This window comes from Phyllostomus hastatus, unplaced genomic scaffold, assembly GCF_019186645.2.
Source record: "Phyllostomus hastatus isolate PE091 unplaced genomic scaffold, TTU_PhHast_1.1 phas_contig_80, whole genome shotgun sequence".
Classification (NCBI taxonomy): domain Eukaryota; kingdom Metazoa; phylum Chordata; class Mammalia; order Chiroptera; family Phyllostomidae; genus Phyllostomus; species Phyllostomus hastatus.
This window is the reverse complement of record NW_025333960.1, coordinates 53,189,834-53,215,318: the sequence shown is the minus strand read 5'-3', so window position 1 is coordinate 53,215,318 and position 25,485 is coordinate 53,189,834. Positions and strand designations below refer to the sequence as shown.

General features: G+C 56.0%; 1 protein-coding gene across 3 annotated transcripts in view; it reads left to right on the top strand.

The window, feature by feature from the left end:
- The window catches only part of RTTN (rotatin), a 91,483-nt gene extending 66,617 nt beyond the window's left edge, over positions 1-24,866 (top strand). The window contains exons 36-49 of one of the 3 annotated variants that reach the window (XM_045850265.1): positions 1,353-1,545; positions 2,458-2,548; positions 4,327-4,480; positions 6,838-6,975; positions 9,409-9,626; positions 14,141-14,246; positions 15,017-15,114; positions 16,251-16,328; positions 17,359-17,485; positions 19,383-19,585; positions 20,843-21,110; positions 22,386-22,489; positions 23,470-23,539; positions 24,431-24,866. In XM_045850265.1, the coding sequence (XP_045706221.1) occupies positions 1,353-1,545; positions 2,458-2,548; positions 4,327-4,480; positions 6,838-6,975; positions 9,409-9,626; positions 14,141-14,246; positions 15,017-15,114; positions 16,251-16,328; positions 17,359-17,485; positions 19,383-19,585; positions 20,843-21,110; positions 22,386-22,489; positions 23,470-23,539; positions 24,431-24,516 (1,934 nt within the window). In that variant the 3' untranslated portion in view covers positions 24,517-24,866. Of the gene's footprint in view, positions 1-1,346; positions 1,546-2,457; positions 2,549-4,326; positions 4,481-6,837; positions 6,976-9,408; positions 9,627-14,140; positions 14,247-15,016; positions 15,115-16,250; positions 16,329-17,358; positions 17,486-19,382; positions 19,586-20,842; positions 21,111-22,385; positions 22,490-23,469; positions 23,540-24,430 lie in introns of all 3 variants that reach the window. The other 2 variants (XM_045850266.1, XM_045850264.1) reach the window with 2 other exon arrangements.
- Positions 24,867-25,485: the final 619 nt, after the last annotated feature.

The following is a 25,485-nucleotide window of genomic DNA, read 5'->3' as shown; positions in this document are numbered from 1 at the left end:
CCGCACTGCCTCTGTGCTGGCAGTGAGCCGCAAGACGAGGCCAGCTTTGAGTGCTTTTGATGTCTTCCTGAATCCCATCTTTTATTAAAATAGTATTCAGATGCAGGTTTTGTTTTTTTTTTTCGTGATAATGAGATTTTAGTTCCCTCAGCTGGAACGTCTGGCAGGATTGTTCATTGAGGCTAGCGAGCCGTCTGGTTGCTTGCGCTGTGATTCCTGAGTTACTTGGGAATGACCCCATCCCGGCGTGGTTCAGGGCGGGGCGACAAGCAGTTTCTCTCGCATGTGCATCAGGGCCGCTCCAGACACCGGCTTTTCATCTTTCAATTTAGTTTCTGACTTTTGTTCAAGAAAAATTCTTTGTTATAAGAAAACCATTACCAGGGTCTCTTGAGCCAGAAGCTACATTTGATTAATCTAGTTTAATCATCACAAAATAACAGTGTTTATCTATTTGGGTACTGTACATATGGACAACTGGGATAATTCTGTCCAGATAAAATATACAAATTACAATAGATACATTGAGTGTGAATTTCTTTAATGCTGTGCCCCTCCCCATTTTACTGGTATCCTTTCTTCTGTGTGCTTACCCTGGACAGACGTGCTGAAGATATGTATGTAATACATGTTTTGTGACTAGTATTTAAAATTCTCCCTCAAAACCATTTGAGGTATTTCTGTAGAATTACCTAAATTTAATTTTCCCAGTTTTATTTGATTTAAAATGTCAGATCTTTCTTGGTGATATATATTCTCAGAGTGCCTTCCCGAAGGAATTAATAATTAGAGGGGAAATTTTGTCTTTTATAATCACAAAACTAGGAAATTAACAATGACGCAGCCATATGATCTATTCTGTAGACCTTTTCCAAAGATTGCATATCGTCCCATGAATGTCCTTTGTAGCAGAGGAAAAAGTTCCCGTTCTCGGCTAGATCCGGGCTGGGATTGGCTGCGCACCCAGCTGCCCCGTCTCTCGGGTGCTGACCCGGAAGCACTCCGCAGCCTTGCTTTGCCTTCCCGGACCCTGGCCTTTGTGACAGTCCCAGGCCAGTTGCGCTGCAGGAGGTCAGACGTCTGGTTGTTCCCCCGTGGTGAGACCGTCGGCGCCTCCTGCAGCAGAACCGTGGTTCCTGCCTGTCCTGTTATTGGTGGTGTTGACCTTGACCATCTGGTTCCGGTGGGGCCCATACGTCTCCCCGCTGCGAAGGCCCCAAGTGGAGCACGCGGGCCTCCCAGCCGTCTCTGACACGCGCAGAAACTTCCTCTGACTGTCAGACTGGCCGCTGTTGCACAGGACCGCAGGGTGAACAAAAGACGATGTTTTCTCTGCGTGCTTTCAATCCCAGGTCAGGCCGAAACTGTGTCCCCACGGCTTCCTCGCGACTCGTCCCTTTCTGCTCCTTGGCCCCGCCCGTGCGTCCTGGTCACCCCGCCCCTCCTCTCCGCGGTGTGCAGCCTCTGCGACAGCCTGCTGGTGATCGCCCCCAGGGACACCGCGCACGCCTTCCGACGGGCTCGGCTCCTAGAGCTGCTCTGCAGGTGAGAGAGAAGCAGCACTCTGGGGGGCGGGGGCGGAGGTGGGTCCTGAAGGTTGTATCCGCCGCTGCAGGACTGTGGGTCCCGGCGGACTGTTTCTCCTCTGCGGGCTCCTCCGGCTGCATGCTTGCTCCGCCCTGACAGCCTTGGTTTTAGAGCTGATCAGCCAGCCACTTGTATCAGTTCGTTACACTGACTGTTTGGCTCCCCTCGGAAAAAAAATCCTGACTTTGTAAAACTCAGAGGTTCCAAACCCTGTTTGCCCTCCACCACACGCGAGGGCTGTTCCGGCCCCTTGGTCCTTCTGGCCGGAAGTGGAGGAGTTGGGCATTTAGCCCCCTAGTGGTCATTATCAGGGGAATGTCCACGGTTTGAAAATGCATTTGGATTTATTTAGTGATGGAGACTGAACTTTTTACTAGAAAAAAATTCTTATAAGATTTGGGGAAATCATGATTTGGATCTTCCATTTATCTGTAGTACTAATAAGCCTCTGACATAACTTTTTCTGAGTTCTTATTGGTGGTGCGGTATGGTAAAAACGGCCGTGGGCGCCGAATCAGCCCACCTTAGGGTCCCGTTGGAGCTGGTCCCCTCGGCAGCGCTGCAGCCGTGGCCCCGGGTGTCGCTGACGACACCTGTTTAATGGGGTCAGCGTGAGGGTTACAAGCGATGCCTTTCATATGGTTTCATTAGACGTTTTTCTTTGAAAGTCTTTGCTTCCCACTTGTGTCTGATAAGATCTTTTCCTGTGCTCTGAAATTCCTTTTTATAAACATGTATCGACTTTTCTTTGTTAAAACCCTTTCTCTTGAATTCTATTCAAGGTTACATTCTCACTTCAAATTCGGGTTTATTAATCTTTAACAAGAGGCCTGCTAATCATCAGAGGGTTTTTTTTTCTGTCCCCGACAGTGTCGCCGACGCCACCCTCATAGAGAGCTGTGTGCAGGAGCTGAAGGCCCCGCTGCCGTCGTCCCCCCCAGCGGGGCACACGCAGGCTCAGGTGAGGGGGCCGCGTCTCCTTCCTGCCCCGGGGGCCCGCCTGTGCGTCCGCGAGCTGTGGGTGCCGGGGACACGAACCGCCCCCCCCCCCGCCCCCGAGGCCGCACTGCCTGTAGGAGGGCGGCGGACACCTCTCCGGCTGTCCCTGCTGTGATGGGGTCGTGTGAAACAGGTGACTTGACGTTTTCACCTTTGGGGCACAGAAAGGAGCAGAGGGGTTGAAGACGGATTCTGCTGCTGCTTCCATCATTAACGAGCGATAAAGGTTTAATCCAGGATCTGGGTATCTTTCAGCGCCAAGTTAAGGAAGGAGGAGGGGTAGCAGCCCCTCGTCCCCATCAGTGATTTTAGGCTATCTCCGTCATGCTCACCTACAGTGGCATTGTTTCAAGTTCTCTGTGTCTCTTCAAAACCCAGTCTGATAAGAATATGTGAATTATTTTTGAGTTCTTGACTAGACAGAATGTTTAACGGTTCTTTGGGTAGTTGTGGCTGATAGAAACGTCACTTCAAAATCAACAATTTTGTAAGAAGGGCTACAGGATGCGTGTGGGGTAAAGGCGTAGGTGGGCCAGCCCAGTCTCCTGCTTTCAGAACGAGGCAGACCCCCAACAAGGGTGAGGAACACAGCACCCTGCCTCTGTGTGTTCGTTGGGGTTCCGGGGGGGCTGGGAGCTGGCCTGTCTGTGTGCCCTCAGGGACCCCAGGGCCCACCAGGCCTGTCCCTGGCCGTGCTGGTCCCGTCCTCGGGGGTCAGTGAGTCCCCGCAGGAGTGAGCGTGCACGGGACGCCTGTCGCGCTAACTTATGTGACAGCACAGTCACTTGAAGTGCCACCAGCGGCCTCAGAGTGCAGTGGGAGGAATGAGTGTGCCGCGTGTGCACACATATGGAGAGGGGCCTTCAGAGCGCCTCTCTGACGTTGGTTCGTGTGCACGATTGCATTTCCCGGGGATCACAGATAAAGGAGACATCGCAGCTTATTCTTTACTTTTTACATATCCAGGAAGTTTTCTTAAAGTACTTTTGTCAGTTAATGCTTCTTATAATATTACAAGCAACAGTCCAGAAATGGATTTATTGGTAATATTGGGGCAGATTGAATTTTTCTTTTGTAATTAATAGTATTTTTTATGCTGAAGGGTGGTTGAGGGCAGACATGCAATCATTTGCATTTTATTTGTAATAATAATCAGGCTAGTAGGCTACCTGTCCCCACCCCCCCGTTATGCCCTTTGAAGAGTGTTTTATAATTTTTCTTTTTTTTTTCTGTATAAAATTATAGGCTTTATGGCTTTGGAATGCCCTTTGCTGCTTCTCTGAGAATATTGATTCCACAGTTTAGCTACTTGAAAAGTTCTGAGGCTTGCTTTCTCTAAATGGAAATTCAGTTGGCTTCATAAATGTTGTTTTGTTTGGTGTTGATATAGTTGGTGGTGTTAATGTCCCAGTTAATGATGTGCTCACGAACAAGCATAAAGGACACACGGACAAAAACTAGGGGCCGGTAGAGATGGAGGGAGGTGGGGAGGGCTGGATGGGTAGGCTGGGATGGGAGGAAAAGATAGAAAATTGTACTCAAACAATAATGAAAAAAAAAAACAAAACAAAACAATGCCCCATCCACTGTGTATTCATTTGAGGTCTTTGAAAGTTGTGGTTACTATTTTCTTAGTCTTTCTATTGCCGTGTTGACAAAGAGGTTCCTTCCAGTGCGTGGAAAAGTAGGACACATCCTCCCCGCGGCGGGCCCCGTTTCACGTCCTGTCCCTCGCCGCAGGTGTCGTTTCTCCTCGAGTACCTGTGCTCCTTGTCCCGGCTCCTGCAGTCCTGTGTGGTGGTGGACCCCGACCTCGTGCTTCTGGACGGGCTTCTGAACCCTCTCGTCACGAACGTCATCAGAGTTCTCGCCGTCTGCACCAGCGACCTGTCGGGTGAGCTTTATTGTGTCAGTTCGGGAGGGAAGCAGGTAAGACTGCAGGGAAAACCTCTGCACCAGGTGTTCGCTGCAAGGTGCGCTTCAGGGGACCCGGTACCAGTGTTTGGGGGTCTCGGGGTGTGTTTTGTAGTTTGGGTGCAGTAGGAGGTGCCGGGGGACCACCTGAGGGCAGTCTGTGTGGGCCCGAGGGCCGTCCCTGCGCTGTCAGTTTACACAAAAGTCAAGTTCATTATGGAATGTGAGGAACGTGAGGAAGAGCTTTAGCAGTTATTCTTGTAAACCGTGGCCAAGGCCAGGAGACCTTCCAGTGACTCACCTCCAGTTATAAGTGTAGGCAAGGCTAACATTAGAACATCTAGGTGTGAAATGATGGAAAAATGATGAAAAGTTGAATATAGTACTTAGTAGTAGAGACCAATAAAAAAAGTGGGATCTTGATCAAAATTAACATGGGATAGTTGTCTAAAATTGTTTATGACGACGTGATCGATCATTTGGCAATTCTCATTGCTTGTCAATTCATTCCTGTCTGGTCCTTCGAATTTTGTGGCTTGGCTTGGCTTGAGGTCCGTTAAGAGAAATGTTCAAGGATGCTCAGTCAGCCACGCCGGTGCCGTGTCTCATCGGTGTTGTAAGTGTCCCAGTGCTCAAGGCGGCGAGGTCCTGACTAAGCTGATCCGTGCGGCTGTGCCTTCTCTACAAGGAGGGTGACATCACCCGCCCCAGGGAGCAAAAACCGAACCTGGGTGAAGGGGCGGGGAAGAGCTCCAGCTCTTCAGCGGTCTGTGGCCGCCAGAGCTCGCCTCTCTGCCCAGTGAGATCTCATTCCTCAGTATGTGGTCCTCCGGTCGGGTTTCCTGGGGTGCCGCTTGAGAAGCGTTACCGCGGAGCCCCCGGGAGGCGGACCGGAGCGGTGCCGGCTGGAGCTGCCGGCCCGGGGCCCTGACTGCACTGCTCCAGCGGGTGCCGGCGCCTGCGCCTCGTGGCAGCGACAGCCCGCGCACCTTGGCGGCCACTTGCGGACGCACCACTGGTCCTGTGCCTTTGTGCGTGACTCGGGATTTGAGCATTAAATAAAAGTAGTGCATTATTATTTAATTACATAAGTGTTGAACCTATCGATTACATCAGGTGCTGAAGAGAAAAATGTCAATGGCATCTGAATGTATATCTACTAAGTGGTTAAGTTAAAGGTTATTTTCTCATATCTAGCAAGAGTTAAAAGTCCACTAAAATATTTTTTAAGAAATTAACATTTTTTTCTGGAAAAATAAAAGTCTTGAGTAATTTTATAAAAATTGATTATGATTTGTAATGTTCATATGTAATTTGGTACATTTGGATATATGAATAAATTAGAAGTTGTTCAGCGAGCATAGTTATAAAGTTAAATGTTAATAGTTTTTAAATTTTTAATTTAACTTGCCACTGAAATACTTCATTTAGCTGCCTTAAGCCTGTATTGAATAAAACTAGTAAGCTTTATACTCTTTATATGTGTGAAGTGCAGACATACGGATAGCAGCACATCCGCAGATGCAGTATCTGTGGAGTTAATACTTAACGGGGCTGGTCATGAGAAAGCATTTGCCTGAAAGACTCCTGTAGAACTGGCGATAACGAAGGAGTAGAGAAAGACAAGGGCTGTTTCCAGACGCCTGGTGGGTGCTGCAGCACAGCGGGGTGGAGGGCCGTCCTGGTTTCACCGGGTGGTGGAGGCAGACGCAGGTGGGTGGAGCCTGCGGGCAGTGTGGGCGGAGACGGCAGCCCTGAGAGAGCGGCTGCCTCCAGCTTTCTTTCCGGTGCGGAGCGGAGGGGAGGGAGAAGGCTACCCGGGACGTCAGCCTTGGGCAGAGCTGCAGCACCGTCCTCCTTGTGGGGCAGCCCCCCTCCGGGGCCTCGAGAAACTCCTCTTCTGCTCCGTGGCCTTGGCACGTTGTTGCCCCCCCCCCCCCCACAAGGCTGCAGGAGGGGGAAGGAAACCGGGGAACCTTGGCTTCTACAGAAGCAGCACAACACTGACATCTTTCTACAGTGTGCCCGATAAGTGCTTTTCAAGTTCTGGCCTCACAATCAGTCTGTCACACTCGTGTCTGTTGGATGTGCTTTAATGATGGGAGGGGATGTGGGAGCGCATATTTATTTGTCTGCAGGAAGAGGGGGGAAAGATATATTTAAGAAGCAATATAAAAGAGAAAGTAATTGAAGTAAATTCATGCTGAGTTGCATTTGGCCCTGTCTGACAAGTACACACCTTATTTTAAGTGTAATGAAGTGTCTGATGAATTTTGTATTTTAAAAGGCCCCTTTTCTTTGCATTCGTAACTTGACATGTTGTGATTAACTCCACAGATGGAGAGCTGGTTTCGGCGTTCTACCAGGCGTGGGCACATTTATTTAACCTCCTGGCCACCCTCCTGAGGAAGGCGGCAGCTGCCTCTCTGCCGCCCATCGCCACGGGGCTGGCCCAGCACTGGGCGGCGGTGCTTGGTAAGGGGCACTCGCATCCAGCTGGGGTCTTCTGCTGACTGAGATGGAGACCATCTTTGTTACACCTGAACATACACGTGCCCTCTCTAAAATTAAGCAGTGACGGCATGGCCCATGAAAGAGACACTGGGTGGTTGCTTCAAGACATTTGCAGTGCCCGTGAGGGGCCCCCAAAGTGTGTGTTAGAAACATTGAAACACCTTTCAGGGGACCACGAAAATGGGTAAGAAAAGCCCCTGGCGTTACGCAGGTACACGTGACGTGACTCTAAAACAGTGAGAGAGGTTAACCGTGGTTGGTGCGGGGACCGCTCTCTTCTCTTCCCTCACCTGCGTGCACTTGCTTAAGCGGGCAGACCTGCACGCGGCGTCCTGCGCCTGGGTCACGTGGAGAGTTCTGGCGAAAGTGGTGTCTGCTCCCAGACACAGGGCTTCTCCTACAGTGAGTTCTCTCACAGAAGTGCCGAGGACATAGTGTCGTTATTTTTAGACGATGTTTCCTTAACTACTTAAATAGCTACTGCCTTTAATTTTTCATAAAGTTTCTTCTAAATTTTAGCATGGCAAGAAACTTTTTTTTATATAAATATTTTAAGTAACTTTTGTTGCTTTTTAAAAATAACCAGTTTAAACATATTCAAAGTTGAATTTAAGTTTCTAAGTTATTGGTAATTTAATTGACTTTTTTCCCACATTTTATTTCAGCATTTGGTCATTCTGTAAGTTAAATGTGTGATATATTTTGTAACCAGAGATTTGTTCTAAAGTAAGATTTATGGAGAAATACATGTATAACAGGAAACGGAGTTGTTAGGTACCTGTATATAGGAGTTCCCTAAGGGGAATAGTATCCATTTAGAGATCTTTATTTTAGTAAAAGAAGGAAAAGTTGAAATTGATTGATTGACTGGCTGAGGCGGAGATTTGCCTGTTGCATGCACGGGGCTTCACTGCCCGAATCACTAATAAGGCAAAGCAAGATGCCTAATGGGATGCACGGGCGCCTGAGCCAGCTGGCCCGGCCAGGCCTGTGAGCTGCTATGGAAACGCAGTGTTACCGGAGCAGGGCTGCACCGAGCCCCACCCCTTCCCGCCCAGGGTGTGACTCCTCCGCGCTGGCATCCGCAGCTGGCTGTGACTGAGGCTTGTGGCCCGCGGGCTGAGAATATCACCCCCTCAGGGCCTTTGCGGGGAGGGTTGCCGCCCTGATTTAAGCCTGCTGACCTGACACTGTTTCCCTAGGGATACAATCAAGACACGTTAAATTAAAAATCTTTCTGCAAAACACATACACACAATTTTATATAGTAGTGGTGCTGATCAAAAATAACCTACTGTGTAAACAGTTGGTTTTGGTCATTGTGATGCCGATGAAAACATAACTAATAACAATCCGTGACATTCCTTGCCATGGAGATGTTTTTGCTTGTTTTTGTTTGTTTATTTGCTATGCCATGTATGCACACGCATTTAAAATATCTTGTGGTTACTGCAACTTACGTCATCGGTAACAATCTTTGCTCAAACTTTCAAACTGGACTAGTATTTAGACATGATTTACATGAACACAATTCTCAAGGAATCCACTGCTGACTGAAGTATTTTCCTTAGGTCACTGAAGAACACGAGCATTTCGGTAACCTCAGTCTCGGTAGAAAGTCTCCCGGTGATAACTCGTACACAAGTGTGAATCTGAAATAACACCTAAAACAACGCAATTGTAAACCGGTGCTAGCAATTTAATGAAATCACCGTCACGCAGTACACGTTCCTCTGATCGCGTTAATCAGCGCTCACAGCAGGAGACTAGTGCGGCTGGTTGAGTGTGGGCCTCCCGACTCGCCCCGCCCTGCCGAGTCTGCACCTCCGTCCCTCACGCCCGTGCTCTCCCGCGGAACGGCCGTGACCCTTCCATGCCGCCAGCGCTGCGCACCGTCTCGTTCTGGGTCCCGTTCAGCATCAGCTGGTTTGGAAGGGGAAACGTAGTCACACTTACGAGGTGGCCATCTCAGTAATTCAGGGTGTAGCTGCCTTAGCTTCTTTTTAGGTTAGCGATGAAATAAAAACGAAAAAGTTAAGAACTCTAGAGACTTTGTGGATCCCAGCAGACCCCAGAGGGATCAATAGCCATTTGTACACATCCCTCTTACAAGGAGTGTTTTGGGTCCTGGCAGACACGCGTGTGTGCATTTGTACACACACACTCATTCACATAAAAAAAAAGAGCTCATGTAAAAGGTGCAATGAAGATTAAGTAGATTCCTTGATTCCGTGTGTTGTCTCAGTACTGTTTAAATTACTCCCGAACACCAGACCTACTCTGGTCATCCTTGATCGCGTCCCTCCCTTAAAAATTACTGGGAGCACTCTGACCCCCTTCCTCTGTTTCGAGGCACTGTCCGACCCTCACGCGCGGAACGGTCCTCTCTTCCAGACAGGCTCTGCCAGTGCGCGGGGCTGTCCGCCTCCCGCCCCGCGCTCTGCACCGCCAGCCTGCAGTTCCTCGCCGTGCTCCTGACCGAAGAAGCAAAGCGGCGTCTTCGGGATAAGGATGCAGCCAGTTCGGGTCACGGTCCGACGATGGCTTCCCTCCTCGACGACACGCGGGAAGGTCAGAAGTCTCTAGAACGACTCAGTGAAGTCATGATTCAGGTGCGCAATTTCTTGAGCTTTTAAAGCTTTACTTTTTCAGGCTTGGTTTTGTAAAAAAAAAAAAAATTCAATCTTTTGAATTAAAAAGTAATTAATACTGCCCGGACAGGTGTGGCTATCAGCTGGGCATCATCCTGCAAAGCCAAAGGTCACGTGTTCGTTTCCTGGTCAGGGCACATGCCTGGGCTGCAGGTTTGCTCCCAGGTCAGGGCACCTGTAAGAGGCAGTGATCGATGTTTCCTCTCGCGCTGATGTTTCTTTTTCTCCTCTCCTTCCCCCCTCTCTAAAAATAAAAAAATACATAGATCTTAGAAAAAGAATAATTAATACTCATTATGACTACTTAAGTAATACAAGAGTATACATGTAGTTAAAGGAACCATTTCCTATTCAGTCCCACCCTCTGGTGTTGGCGAGAATACGACACAGAAACTCAGAGTGAAATACTCGCGGTCTGAGTCCAGCAGGGTATCAGAATAGTGTGTCTCATCCTGACCGCGGCCACTGGGTATGTTTCCAGGGTGATGGTGTAATTCAGTTTGTTTCCATTTTAAAGACCGTTTCCGTCTTTGAAAATGTACTCACCCCAGTGACACCTGATTCACCTACATGAACCATGCGTATTTGAGGAGCTCGTGTATACGAGATGGCAGGCCTGGTTGCTACATTTGTGAGGACACGCCCCCCCCTTTCCGAGCTTGGGTGCCTGCTTTATATTCTCCCTTGTTTTTTTGCAATCCTAAAACACAGACCACGCTTTCTGTTTCATCAAAAGCATTAGAAAATCTCTGTATTGTCATTTTATAAATAGGGCAACAGTGAAAACAACCAGGAGTGTTTCCTGAGGCGGACAGCTGTCTTTTACCATCAGGAGGTGCTAGGTTTTGGGCATGGAGACTATTTGCAGGGACCGTGTGGCGTCCTGCTCTGTCTTCTCGCCGTGAGGCGGAGGAGAGCCGGCTCGCTCGTGGCCGGTCCCCTCCTGCTGCGCAGTCGGCAGGACGCCAGTCTGTGGCCGGCCCTCTGCTCCCAGGACGCGGGGGTTTGCCCTTTCCTGCCTGTGTGAGCCCTGCTCACGCAGACCTTTCCGGAACGACCACGCGCTCGTGCCCCCGAGGCCTTGGCTGCGCTGGAATGCGGACAGGCCGCCAGCGGTCACGGCGGCTGCCCGGCCGGCCCACACCTGCCCGAGGAGGGGTCACAGGCGTCTCAGGAGCGCGGCTCCGCCCAGCCGGCCGCTCTTGCCTGGGAGGCCGCGATGAGGAGCCTGATAAGGGGCCTGAGTTTCCTCCCTGTTGCCCTCCAGCAGCTGGGCAGACTCTGGGTCTCTGGGGGAACAGGGTCCCCAGAGAGTGTCTCCCTGTCCCTTCTTTTTGGGAGGACGCAGCTTCCCTGGAGCTACGATCCTCATTCCACTCAGTTTCTCTCCGTTTGCAACCAAAACTGGACACGGTTCACTGATCTCATTCGCCATCAGAACAGCAGGCTCTGTTCCCCCATGAGTCACTGGGTGCTGTTTGGCACTTTCACGGACGTAATAAGCGCCCTGGCTGGCGTGGCTCGGTGGGTCGGAGCGCTGTCCTGTACACCGGAAAGGTGGTGGGTTTGACCCCAGGTCAGGGCGCGGACCTGGGTTACGGGTTCCACCTCCTGTTGGGCGAGTATGAGAGGCAACCAACCAGTCGATGTTTCTTTTTCACATCAGTGTGTGTCTGTCTCTCAAAGCAATGAAAAAATGTCCTTGGGTGAGGATTTAAAAGATGTACTTAAAAAAATACATAATCATGAAAACTCAAATTCACACCTAGACAGAACTCCTCCAGCCCCAACCCAAAACGACAGTCTTTTCTGAGCTTTGGCTCCGGCCGAACAGTCTTCTGCAGGGGAAGGGCCCCGGCCCCGGCGCTCCTTGACCGCTCTCCCCCTCCGGGGGCCGGACCGACCCACGGTGCGCGCTGATTTCTCTCCCCCGGAGGGAGGCCAGAGGGCCCCGCAGCCAGGCCTCCGGGGCCTGGGGGTGAGGGGGTCAAGGTTTCTCCTGCTTGTTGGTGGTGCTGTGTTTCAGGGAGCTGTGACTGGGCTTCTGATGGGCACGGGGCCACGCGGGGAGGAGGAGCCGTGTTGACATGCTACACGCAGGGAAGCAGTGCCACAGGATTGTGTTAAATGTACCACGTCCTGGTTTTTCTTCAATGTTTCATAATACTATAAAAGTCACCGTTTTTAATCTTGTGCTGTTACCTCCTGGGTCGAGGAGAACGAGTCGCAGGGCTGTCGCAGCGATCCTCCCAATGACGAGCTAATTTTCCCCTCCACGGCGCCCAGTGCATGCGGTGTTCGGTGTGGATGTGGGTGTACTGACCAAGGACGTAAACCGTGTTTCCCGACAAGTCACACTGTTCTCGCACACGTGAACAGCCGACTGTGAACACGGGGTGTCGGTCGGGAGGGCGCGGGCAGGGCGCAGACGGAGTGAGGAAGGGCGCCGGGCCTGCGACTCGGCCCTGGGACCGTGCCCGCGGGAGGCGGGGCGTTACCGGTGAGCTCGTTCAACTGCAAGCACTGTCGTCTCTGCCCTGCTTTCTGTAAGACAGGTGAATTAAAATATCACTAAGCCACATCAAAGAGCAGCGCATTATAATAAATAACATACATCCATGTAAGCCATGGTTTGTGCCGTACGTTCGTTACAGGCAGCAACAACATAAATAAAGGCCAGTCTTTGATGTGTGGTCTTGGGCACATCACTGAACCTCTTCTGACTCAGCTCTCCATTCTTCCAGCCGCTTATCGTGCCGTGCCTCCAACTGAAGTGCCTTGGCGGAGAACCGTTTAAGTGGCTGCTCTGCGGCGGCACTCCGTAAGGCAGGGTGTCAAACTCACGTGCACCGGGGCCACACCAGCCTCGGCCTCGGCCAGTTGCCTTCCAAGGGCCGGCATTTGAACATCCACTAAGAAACTATTAGTCGGGTTTCGACCATAACGTGCTGAAAGCACTTGACTTGATGGAGTTCTGCCTGCCCTCGTGCTGTGATCCTCAGTGAGCTCCATTTGCGAACACGTAGAGATAACAGGAGTGCTCTGCCTTGGTTACTCAGTTTGGGACAGCGCCCGTTGGTTTCCTGCTGCGGAGGACAGCCCCACACCCCAGCCCCCACCCAGCCACGGGGGCCCCCTCCTGGTCCCCCAAAGTCACGCACCCCCACGTTGACTAGCGATTACTCAGCGTGCGGTGAGGGCAACGCACACGCATTCACCTTCCGTTTCCGGCACAGCTTGCTTTTTTCTCAGCGGCAAACTGTATCGTTTTTCAATTTGCTGACTTTTCTGTTACCACTGATAAGCTCCCTGTCCCTCTCAGGAGATTTCAGAAGCGTCTGAACTTGTCTCAGCCTCATTTTCCTCCGGAGGAAATCACTCTCAGTTCCTGGTGACGGCCTGGTGCCCAGTGTCACCCTCCTCCCTGGGGAATTCCTTTAGGCCTCACTGTCTGCTGCCATCTCCTTCCTCTGTCCTCTGTCCCCGCCCCCCTTTCCTGGGCCATGCCAGGACAGTGTCTCTTCCAGCACCTTCCAGGGGAAAGGTGCGTAGGAGGCCTTTTTTGAGATCGAATCTTCTGAGCATGCTCATCCCCCCTAACGCTAAAGTTCTGGCTGGGTTGAGGGAGGGACTTAGGTTGGAAGGATCACTGACTCAGCCGTTTCGGCGCGTCTGTGTGTAGGAGAGCAGTCCTCCCGCTGAGTTCACAGAGAGAGCAGGGCTCTCGTGGCGGACCGTAGGATTCACTCCACACGCTCTCACTGTCCTGGGACGCTTGCCCCCACCTCACGGTTACACCCAGTGAGACCGTCATCTGATAAGCAGCCCTGGCCTGAGGCAAAGCACGTCTCACCCGCAGCCCGGACCACAGCCAGGGACACCGAGGACGGGCCCCGCCCCCACCCCGCAGGCCCTTCCCTCCCGGGTCTCAGCGCCAAACGCGCACCCAGTTGTGAGTGGAGCTGTATCCAGCAATTAAGCCGTAGTATGTTCTATGGGAAATTGTCATTTAAGCTTAGTTTTAATCACCATATTATCAAGCTGGATTATTTTGGAAGTTAACTGGTAGAAAGAAAAGTGAAATCTGAGTTAACTGATATTTATAAATATAATGAGGAACTTCTTGATTCTGCCACTGGAACTGACGAGCCCTTTGACATCGTAGTAGAAATGTGTGTGTCTGCACACGAGACTCTTACCACAACAGTCCCACCTGAGTCTGCTCAGGTCTGCAGAGCTCAGGCACGCAGTAGTTGGGGAGCGCAGAGGAGAGGAGGCGAGGTCAGGCCTTCTCCAGGGGGCGGGCGGACAGACAGGTGCAGGTCGGGGGCACCCCGGGGGGTGACGGTCCCGTTTGTTCCGCAGCGGGACCCTGGGAGGACGGCGGTCGGGTGCACCCCCGGGTGCAGGCTGGTGGGAGAAGACGAGGGTCTAGATTCGGGGCGTGATGCATGGGTGTTCTGCTCTCTTTGCAGTGCTACAGAGGGAAGCCCCCCGGAGACCCCCTGAGCAGCGAGGCGGGGCGCGGGCTGCTGGCGCTGCTGGCCGCCAGCCGACAGGCCCAGAGGCTCGCCCTGAAAGGTGGGTTGCGCGGGCAGCACCTGGCGTTCAGGTTCAGGCGCTGCTGCTTGTTCGTGTTCATTTCCTTTGACTCCGCATGTGAAACACTTCCGTTTTCAGGGTCGCTAGAAACAGTTAAGCATGCATCACTTGTAACATGATAAGATAACATGTGTAAATTTTTTGTGTGCAATGGTTTCTGCTCTTGGAACTCTCTAAATATTATAAAGGCTTAAAAAGTAACACCACTTAATTTTATAATAACTAGATATTAGTAGCCACTAGCACGTTACATACCTAAAAAATAGAACATAGTTTTGATGGTGATGTCAGCAGCATTGGAAGATCCTGTATTTCAACGCAAATCCCGAGCCGCACCCTCCCACCCCGAGTCCTGCAGCGGCTCATCCGGAGAGCGCGAGAGCCCGGGTCCGGGAGTGGAGCGAGAGCCCGGGTCTGAGAGTGGAGCGAGAGCCCGGGTCTGAGAGTGGAGCGGGAGCACCAGCACCGCCAGGTCCCTGACGCCCGCTGCGGGTCACCGCGGGGACACAGGGCGCCCATCCCAGAAGGGAACTCGGGCTCCGGGGTGCTGCGCTGAGCTGGAGCCTGGCCGGGCTGGGCCCGTTCCCTCCCTCACACTGTTTCCTCTGACTCAGTCCTCGCTCGCTGAAAATGCTCAGGTGGAGTTGGTCCGCAGTGTAAAGTGGGCTTTTGAGCGTTTGACTGACGTATGCGGCTTTAGCTCCCGGGACGTGGCTATCCTTCGGCTGGCGTGGGGTTTTGTCTTCCAGCCGACCTGGTAGGCAGCTGCGTCGCGCAGATGAAGCACGTGCACGCCCAGCTGAGCCTCGACTCCCTGCGGCCGGGCAGGGCGGTGCTGCGGAGAAAGGTAGGGGTCCGGGGCTCCGGGACGAGCGCCCCGCCACGGAGAGACCCTCTCGCCAGTGCCCTCCTGGTGCCCAGAGATGACACCGACACGGGGTCCACCCGAGTGTCTCAGTTAGAGGGAAGGCCCAGTCATAAGTCAGTGGGGTTTCTACGTTAGCCATTTCGGGGGGTTTGTGCTGTGTCTTAGTTCCCCTTTGAAGATCCTTAAATGAAAGGCGTATGTTTGTTCTTACGGATGTTTGTTTTGGAGCATGTGTGGTACCGTAGCACCAGAAGCAAATCCCTCTGAGTGAGCACAGGCGCCCTAGGGGTGAGCCCTGACTTCCCCCGGCAGGCGCTGCTCCGACCTTCCCTGTGCGCCGTCCCGGGCACACTCACGGCAGCGCAGTCGCGCGGCTAGTAATCGGTGAGGCCAGGGTCTGCCCCCGGCCTGCTGGGCCGTGGGGCGGGTGTTCCCAGTGTGATCACCCCTTCCTTCTGCTGGGGTAGTCGTTCCAACTGCGTGTGTACGTACACTTGATGTAACACTGTTTTCATGGGGTAGCAGTGGTTAATAGTAGTGACCCTGGTGAGAAAGAGCTGCCACACAGGCCCCTTGAGAAGACGGGAGTGTGTGTATTTGTAAATATGTAAATGCACACTCGTGTGTGCAGCTGAGGCCACTGGGGAGCCGTCTGTGGAATCACCCATTTCAGCTGCGTTCGGTGAGAAACCAAGTGGAAGCCACGCTTCATCACGAGATTGATGCCGGCTGTTACCGTGGCTTCCAGCTTCGCTTCTGGCCTCCTCGCTCGGCCCAGGCCCTTTCCCTCGGCATTGGGAAGGCCGGCCCACACCTGCGGTGACCGAGCACCCGTGGGTGCCTGCTTCACTTTGTTGAGATGAAACAGGGAGCTTACTGCCTATCTCAGTCTCTCCACGCGCGCGAGAACAGAAGCCACCTTCCTGTGGTGGGTGTGCTTCCTGAGATGCGCCACCCTTCAGGGCTCAGGAGCTCCGCGGTTCCCGGCAGTGACGGGCCGGGCGCGGCGAGGGCGGGGCTGCGCCGCACCGGGGCCCGAGGGACTGGGAATTGGGGTGCCTGATGGGGGCTGTGCCTCTGTGCTCCCGCTGCTCAGCCGCGCTCTGTCTGCACAGGAGGATGGCTTCGCCAGAGAGTTGGGCACGGCCATGCAGCTGCTGAGGAACTGCCTGTATCAGAACGAGGAATGTAAGGTGAGTAGCGCTACTTCGCAGGTTCTCCTGGCAGCGCCGCTGGGGCAGCTCCGTCTCTGTGTGAGATCCACGGGCGGGAGAGCGGGAAACCCTGGGAAGCTTTTCAGATGCGCAGCCGACTGGTCTTTCGCCTCTGTTCTCACACCGATGCCCCTGACCTTCTCGTCCCTCGTCCCTCGGCACTGACGACGGTCCCCATCACGTCCGAGTTTTTTATCACTGAGACTCCAGCGTCAGGTGGCTCAAGCAGGCGTGCGCCCCCTTCTGTCCCGTGGGGGCATCGCCCCCGTTCTTGCCGGGACGGAGCGAGACGCTGCGTGTGTCTTTGAGGCAGGAGTTTCGGAGGCGGCTGGTTGTCAGACGCCTTCCCAGGGAGCGAGTGCAGGTGTCTGCGTCCCTCGGGAGAGGACGAGCGTGTCCCCGGCTGCCGTGGGGGGAAGCTCCCACCACGGCTGAGTGGAGCCATGGCCACTACCTGGGGGGGCCCTGCACCCCCAGTCCCGCCGGCCCGGAGCCGCGGAGGTGCCCGCTCGCTCTGGTGTGAGCAACAGCTTAAAAACACTGCCACACCCCTACCTGGTTTATTTCTACCTGCCCCTATACACTGGGTGTGCGTGTACACACACACACACACGCACACACTCGGAGAGAGGGCGGAAGGGAGAGCTCCGAGTTGATGAGAGCGTTTGCCTCAGCAGAAAATCCCCTTTCTCAACCGCATCAGAGCACTTACGGTTTATTCAGTGTTGTCAGATGGCACTGTCTTGCTTAACTGATACGTTGGGAGCTGTTTTGCTCCATTTCTTACGCACGTCGTCTGCCCGGCCTCCCAGGTGTGGACGGGACTCCTGACGCTGGCCCGGCCCCCGGGGCTGCTGGGGCACAGGCCCCCGGGACCAGCGTGCGCTCATCAGAACAGGGTAGATCCGGTCGTCGTCTGCCTGCGCTGGGGACTGCTGTTTGGGGTTTGACCCCGTGCTGCATTTCCCTGCACTCTGACCAGTGCTGCCTTCTTTCCCGCCCGCAACAGGAGGCGGCGCGTGCGGCCCACCTCGCGCCCGTGCTGCACGCCCTCTGGCCTTGGCTTCTGATGGACGACTCCCTGATGCAGGTCGCCCTGCAGCTGCTGTGCGTCTACACTGCCAAGTTCCCCAGCGGTAATGAGCTCGGCCTGCCTTTCAGGGACGGGGTGCGCTCAAGTCCCAGCGTCCTGTGCCCTGGTTACAGTGGGCGGGCAAAACCAGCACATGGTTCGGAGTGTTTCTCCTGCTCATCGGGGTGTGCGGGCCGAGGGCTCGCTGCCTCGTAGGTATCTGAGAGCAGGCAGGTGTGTTCGTGTGTTGTGGAGAAGTCGTGACCCAGCTCAGGGAACAGAGGGGGAGAAACTGGCCTCATTCTATCAGTGAGGAATTGAACTTCGTAGGAAAATTGAGAGTGAAAATTAGGATGTCAGCCCTTAAAACATAGGGAAAGGCTAAAACTTTGATAGCTTTGAGAGCAGGGCACTGGCTTGATGAAAGGTCATTCTGAATACGGTGGGTTGGTGATGGCTGGTACAGCTGGACGCCTTGTCCTTCCTTTCATTCCTGGGCGGGACGTTTTATTGAGCACCTACTATGGGCCATGCATTTGTGGAGGCCTGCCGCTGAGGGCCAGCGCAGACAGGGAGGAGGTGGTGTGAGGGGAGCTGAGGCTGTGAGCGAAAGGCTGCGTGAGTGGGGGGACAGGACACTGCTGGGGGGTGGGGCGGGATTGCTGGTGCTCCCCAAGGTTGTGCGCTTTCTCTGCCCACGTCCAGCAGCGTGGCAGCGGGGCTGTCCAAGGAGAGAAAGGTGTGCAGAGGAAGGACTGGAACTCAGCAGCAGAGCAGAGCCCATGTGGCCCCCAGGCAGTGCCGTGATGAGCTTACTGCCCTCTGGAACTGTCCGTCTGTGGGGTCCCCGCAGCTCGCCTGTGGCCGGCCACACCGGCCTTCGAGCCCTAGCGCACTCTCTGTGGGGTGCAGGGTGTGCGTCTCCCTAGCGCTTACTCTGCCCGCCCCATTACCCCTCAGTTTAGGGTTTGGGGAAGGAAGGAGGGAAAAAGAATCAGTGGCTAACTGTTGAGCAAAAAAATCCACTTCCTTTAATATCAGTCTTTCGAAACTGTTATCTGTGTGACTTTCATACTTACAAGTGATGTAACTATGAGAATGTGATCAGGTAACTAAACTGAGGAGGAAACTTCCTGTTTTCCTGTCTGGGTTGCTTCCAAGCAACATCGCCTCATTCGTGACAGTTTCACGGAACAGCGAGTGGGAACAGCGGTGTCTGCACGCTGCTGTGCGGTGCGAACACGGGAAGGTCGGGGTGTGTGTTGAGAGTGCTGGCCCCGTGTGAGTTTGTCTCACAGAACGTGGTCGTGCCTTAGCCGGCCCCGCGCCTGGGCCGCCAGGGCCTCTCAGCCCCTGCTTCTGCTGCGTTACAGTCCCACACCCTTCTGGTTCCCGTGTGATCTTCTTCCTCGCTCGGTGACTCCCGGGTGGTGGTTTAATTTACTGAGGAGGCACGAGAGGGGAGCACTGGGGGTGCCACTGCTGCCTGGGGCTGCTTGCGAGCTGTGCGGCCTGAGCGGGTCGCTGGCCTCTCTGAGCTGTGCCCTTCTTCCGGCGTCTGTGGCTGTGGCGTTTGTCCTGTGCCCACACCACAGCATTGTCGTGTTTCTCCTTCCGGGAAATGAAGGCACTGGACCAAGTTACCCCCCATTTCTAAACCTCTTTTCCTGTTTAATTAGATGTCTAATTTAGGACCTATTTAAAACCCCTGTTACGCTTATTGTCTTTTTTAAAAAGTAGACTAGTGTTTTGCAGGTCTCTGTTGCGATCGCAAGGCCTCCGTGAGGACAGCAGGGCCACTCGGCTCGCTGGGCAGGCAGCACCAGCCCCGAGTGCTGTCCCGCAGTTCACGGGCCGATGGCCAGGTCGTTGTCGCACAGACTGAGAGGCTGGGCCGCTGAGGGTGTGTGGAGCTAAACAGGGAAGCTGAGAAGCCGTTGTGACGAGCTCTTGTCTTTAAGGTTGCAGTTCTCTCTGCTGGTCCAGTCCTGGGCCGTCTCCGGTGCCGGCTGTGTGCAGGGGCGGCCCCGGCAGCTCGCTGATGCTGTGCGTGCTGAAGCTGGCCTCCCAGGCGCCCCTGGGGAGCACCGCCGTCCAGCAGGCGGTCTTCCTGCTGCTCGCCAACCTGGCCCTGTCGCATGACTGCAGAGGGGTGATCCAGAAGGTACGTGCCCGCGCGCTCCTCCGCCGTCCTCTGCGCCGTCGTCCGCCCGCGGGGCAGCGGAGTGGGCTCCCTTCCCGTCCGGGGCAGCAGTGAGAAGCCCAGACCTCAGCTTCTCGGATTAACTCGCTCGACACCAAGACGTGTGATCGGAAAGGGTGGTGAAACCACGGCGAGGTTCCCTTTGTTCAAAGCCGGCTGGAAGTTGCTGCGTGGGAATTGCAGAGGCTGGAATTTGATCACACCATTTCCTTTCAGTTCATCTTCTTTGCTCTGGATTATGTTTTATCAGTCTGAGATGAAAGGCAGCTGTCTTACATTTATTTGAGATCATGAAAGTAATATATCGGTCTTTAAACAAGAGCAAATTGAGCAGTGACAATTTCAGTGCAATTTACATTGTCAGGATGGTTTATGAAATCACGGCCCCTTTTTCTCTGAGTTAGACCTGACTGCTGTACGACGGAAGGTGATTTTATCAGCCCCCTGGGACTCCCAACTGGACTTCTTACCGCTGGTTTTAATTTAAAAGGGATTGAATGGTCGAAATAAATTCTAGTACAGCCGTTCAGTTAGACCTCATTGAGGGGCGTCTCCACAGAATCCCTAAAATTGTGATGTACGATCACATCATCTGTTACTAGTACACGTTTCAGGCGTCCGACGCAGTGATTTGACATCGACGTATCCTAGGACGCGACCACCGCAGTGAGTGCAGACCCCCCCGTCCCCGCAGGCAGTGAAGTTATTACCACGTCATTGACTGCTCCCCTGCGCCGCTCTCCACATTCCCGCGGCTCGTTTATCCTGTAACCGGGACTTGGTGCCCCGTGTTCCCCTTCACCAGGTTCTCCCATGCCCCCCCAGTCCCCTCCCCTCTGGCGGCCGTCCGGCGGTGGGGGGGGCGGGGGTTGCTTCCTTGTCCTCCCCACAGGGTAGCTGTTAGTGAGCAGCGGAAGTGCCGGAAGACGGGGAAAACCCAGGAGGCCCGAAACAACCCCCACCCTGAACTCCCAGTCCTAGATCAGTAAGAGCTGGCTCTGACTGCTCCATCCACCCTCAGAAAGGGATTACTGAGAATTAACACCTGAGCACTATTTTGTTCTCCCTAACTTTCTCGCTTGCACCTGGAAACAGCGTAGCTGGAGCACTTGGAAGGTTCTGGAGGACGGAGATACTGAAGTCGGGAGAAAGGGCAGAAGGCTGGTTCATCGGTCTCCGAGGGACGAAGCAAGTAACGTTCTCTCCGTTTACCCGCAGACCAACTTCCTACAGCACTTTCTGTCGCTCGCATTGCCGAAAGGAGGGACTAGGCACCTCAGCCGCCTGGCCGTCCTCTGGCTGAAGCTGCTCCTGAGCCTGTCCCTCGGGGAGGAGGGGCAGCAGATGATCGTGCGGCTGGACGGCTGCCTGGACCTGCTGGCGGAGATGAGCAGGTTCCGGCCGCGGCGCGGCCCGAGCCTGCCTCTCCTCGTCTTCCACAACCTCTGCTTCAGCCCCGCCCTGAAGCCCCGGGTCCTGGCTAACGGTGAGTGCCTCTTCACACACCGCGCCGCGTGCGTGCGCGGCCTGGATGATGCGCGTGCTGGTGCACAGCGCGCTCCGTTCCGACCGGAACACGGCATCGTCGTGTCAGTGATCTGCCAGTGTTCATCCAGCCCCGCGCTGTGGAAGGCGCAGTGGGCGGCGGAGACGGTGAGGCAGGGGGACGCTTGGCCTCAGAGACGGACCAGGTGGGGCTCCGGCCCTCGAGGAGCCCCCACGGGCTCCGCAGAGCCCCCTGGCTCCGCCACCTGCCGGGTGAGGGTCACTGCTGGCTTTGGTCCGCAGGCCCAGACGGTTCCGGCCCGTCGGGTTTCGACGGTCCCGGTGGACGGGGCCATGCATGGGGCTTGGCCTGGCTGTTGGAATGGGTCCTGAGGGCTCCTTGCTTCCGGTCACGTCAGGCCACGTCTCTCCTGCAAACAACCACCACCTTCCAGGTGGCACAGGCCAACACTCCCCTCTGAAACCATCTCAGAAGTGGGGAAGTGGTGGGAGACGTCCGGGCCAGCTGGGGTCGGGAGTCTGTGCCCGGCCCGCCGGGGAGCAGGCAGGCTCTGCTCTCTGCAGAGCAGCCCTGCAGCCGGGGGCACCAGCAGGCGGGGTGTGGCCGAGGCGGGGCCGAGACCCGATGGCAGACGTCTCGCAACTCTGAAGTCCCACTCTATAGAGATAAAATTCCCACCCCATTGGCCCCCGTGCTGCTCTGAGCGGCCCGGCCGTCCCCCCAGCCCCGGCCTCTCTGGCTCTCCGCCGAGAAGGGCAGGCGGCTGCGGCCGTCCCAGGCTTGTGCTCGCCCTGCGGCTGCCTTTGCGGAGAAGGCCCGTCGCGCGTGCGGACGGGCGTCTGAGCGGCTTTCCCCCGGCACCCAGGACCCCGGCCGTGCACGCTCCTCTACAGCGCGTGGTCCTTCGCGCAAGGCTCGCCTCCTGCTGCTCCTTGACTGTCAGTTTACACAGCGGCCCGAGCTGCGGGTGTGTCCGCGTACCGGTCTTTATGGTTTATCGCGAGAGCACGTCTGTGTCCCTGCACACCGGCGTGAGAGCTGTAAAGAGCTTGTTAGTGCGGCTCACCGTGGAACCCCTCACTGCCCCATGGCTGCAGGCGGACCAGCAATGCCGCTGTGGGAAGGGGCCGGAGATGGCGGGCCGCGCTGCCGCCCCGGCTGCAGCCTGGCTGTCGCGGAGCCCGTTACGGGCGTCCTCCCTCGTGCCTCGCGGTAGGAGGGACGGTCCGACCCCTTTTCTGTGTTGGTCCGCAGAGAAAGTCGTCAGCGTGCTGGCCGCCTGTCTGGAGAGCGAGAGCCCGAGCACCCAGAGGATCGGAGCTGCCGCGCTTTGGGCTCTGACCCACAACTACCAGAAGGTCCGTTCGTGAAGCCCCCGTCGCACCCGGGGGCAAACACCGACCCCTCGGGCACCCGGGGCGTCTGTGGGGCATCAGCGCGGGCCCGACCCACTCGGGGCCGTGGCGTGCTGTGCACGCACCCGCATGGCGAGCAGTCCGCAGGCCAGCCCCGGCCGCCAGCCCTCCCCCCGGCCGCCAGCCCTCCCCCCGGCAGGTCTCCTTGCTGAAGGGCTTCTTTCTTTGGGCTGAGTTTTCCCCGTTTGCGTGAGCTGCTTTGCCGTATTGGTGCCATGTTATTATACGCTCAAAGAAGGGTCACGGAAAAATGCATCTTGAAATAACACCAAATAACCAAGTTTTATCCAGCCTCGGGATCTCCCTCCCTCTGGTGCAGCTGGTTGCTGAGTTCTGAGCTAAGCCCAGCTCCCAGCCCCGGCCCCGGCCCCCCGGGGCAGCAGGTGGGACCCGCGCCCGCTCTGTCCGGCCTGTCTCCTCTCTCCGTGCAGACGCCTCGTCTCACCCCTGGGAGAGAGGCCCGTGCACGCCCGGGGATTCGGTCGTGGCCGCGTGACAGTGAGAGCGTGGACCGGCGTCCCCGACGGGCTCTCAGCTGCCGGCGCTTGTCGGGGCAGCTGTTCGTCCCGCTGGACGGTGCGCGCGCACGCTCACAGGACGGGGGCTGCTGCCACCCTGTCGCCCTGGGCCCCAGGGCTCGGCGCCCTGGTGCGCCAGCGCCACTCAGTGAATTTCTGCCGGCCGGCTGGTCACGCGGGGCGCTGGCGCTGGGCCCCGAGGCCTGCGGGAGCGAGAGGGAACCACACGGGGGTGCAGCAGTGTGGAAGAGGGGGTCGAGGGTAGGGAGACGGGCGGGAGGAGGGGGCAGCAAGGACGTGGGACCGACGGGGAGGGATCCGGGCGGGGGGGGGCGCTGACTGTGTCCTGACCCCTCACGCACGGAGACGGGTCTGACTCCTCGGGTCGTCCCGTGTTCTCCCCAGGCGAGAGCGACTTTGAGGAACCCGTCGATGAAAAGAAGAGTGGAGGAAGCGTATTCCTCAGCAAAGAAAAGTAAGTTTCCTCGGGAGAGACCGCGGTTCACCTCGGAAGGTGTGGCGCGAGCGCCCTGGTGAATGAAGCATGGGGGCGGTTCGTGGTGCAGGAGCAGTTTCTTCCGTGCTGCCGTCGCACAGCGACGTTCGAGGAGGTTGTTAGTCGAAGCCTCGTACAGCGTGCTAGTATTCGGCCCGTGCTTTTCATGCTGACATTTCAAAGTCATAAAATACAGTAGTTCCTTCGAACACATCTGCAGTCTTTCTCCAAGTCACTTCTCTCGCACCGGACTTTGCCGGCGGGCCCCTGGGCTGCACTGGGTTCTTGGGGGATGAGCGCCGGGCCCGTCAGCGCTGACCCCGGCCCGGCCAGGAGACTTCGCGCTCACCGGGCAGCTGAGTCCGCCCTCCACAGACGGGGCCCGTCGCCCCCGCGTCCACGGGCCCTGCGGTTCCGTCCACCTGAGGCGGGGCCTGCCGGTTAAAGCCAGTGTCCACTTGGAGTGGTGCGGGTTCTCAGTGAGCGTTGTTCTCCGGCCGATTTTTGTGCTCGGACACGTTTCTGCAGGGTGATTTTTCCCGAAGGGCCATGGGATTTTTGTTTCATTTGTTTCTAGCCGCGACCACGAGCTTCCGGAGGTCGTGACTGACCGAGGCAAAGTGGTGTTTCTGGGGTGGGCGGGAGGGGAGGGTTATGGGTAACGGCACCACCGTGCAGATGCGTGGGTTTCAGTGTGACTCTTGGGCCAACCCGCTAATGGAAAGCAAATACAAGCCTGTGGCTTCTCTCTCTCTCTCCAACGTGAACGTCCTGGTGCCAGTGCGTCACGGGGTGCAGTGGAACCTCGGCCACGCTCAGGTGTGGCGCCGAGTGTAATCACCTGGTTCCCCACGCCCTTGTTTTTCTCAGCCTGTGCAAGCTCAGAAGAAAACCCTCTGAGGGCCTACTACTTGAAATGCCTCGAGAACCTCGTCCAGCAGCTGGCCTGTTCCTGAGGACGGACGAGGACGGAGGTGCTCTGCCCTGCGGCTGCGCTCTGCCTTGCGGCTGCGGCAGGTGGACGGGCGAGCCGAGCTGGGGAGCGGTCGAGAAGCCGGCCCCGTGCCCAGCTGTCGCCCCGGGACAGGCGCGCCGTCCGCCAGGTGCCGGCGCCTCTCTTCCCGCCGGGACGCGGGCTGCCGTGTCCAGCTCCGCCCGCGCTCCCGCCGGCTCTCTCCGGGGGAGAGCAGCCGACCCGAAGGTGACGCGGAGAGAAGGCACCGAGAGTTCTGGAGACCACCTTCTCTGTGCGGTTGCTTTGCGAGACCCTATTTAACAGTTATTTAATAAAATAACGTGACCGTCACTCAGCCACTTAGTGGTGACGTCGGGACTTGACTCTCACCGAAGGGCTTCTTCTCCCGCGTGTCCCTGGTTGAGGTGCAGCCGGGAAACGGGGGAGGGGGCAGGGCGTGGCTCGTGGGCTCCGAGGCCCCCGTGCCGGGTCAGGGCGTGTCCGAGCTGCTGCCGCGTGAGGCGGGGCACGGACCACGGGGAGGCCCCCGGGGCTGTGCCCCTGAGTGGTTTGAGGGGGGTGGCTGCCACTGGTTCTGAAAACGGAGGAGACAGCTAGAACTTTTAGCGCCCCAGTGGGGGCCTCCCCCACTCTTCCAGACCCCCCTTCACAGGTGAGTGTCTGGGGGGCTTTTCCCTGGTGTCCGTGCAGAGTGGGGGGACAGACAGAACGTGCCCGTGTGCCTGCAGGTTGCCCACTGTCCTCGCCGTCTGGAGTGGGCTTCTCGCCACCCGCAGCCGTTTTCCGCCGTTGGCCTTGGGGGCTGCGCCCGGCTGTCCCTGTTTCCTCCGAGCTGCTGCTTGGCTGTGACGGGCCTCAGGCTCTGAGAGCAGGAGGGCGCCACAGAGCCCGTGGGGTGCGGGGGCTCCAGGGTCGGGGACCTGGGGCGACCCGGGGACCCGGGAGCAGC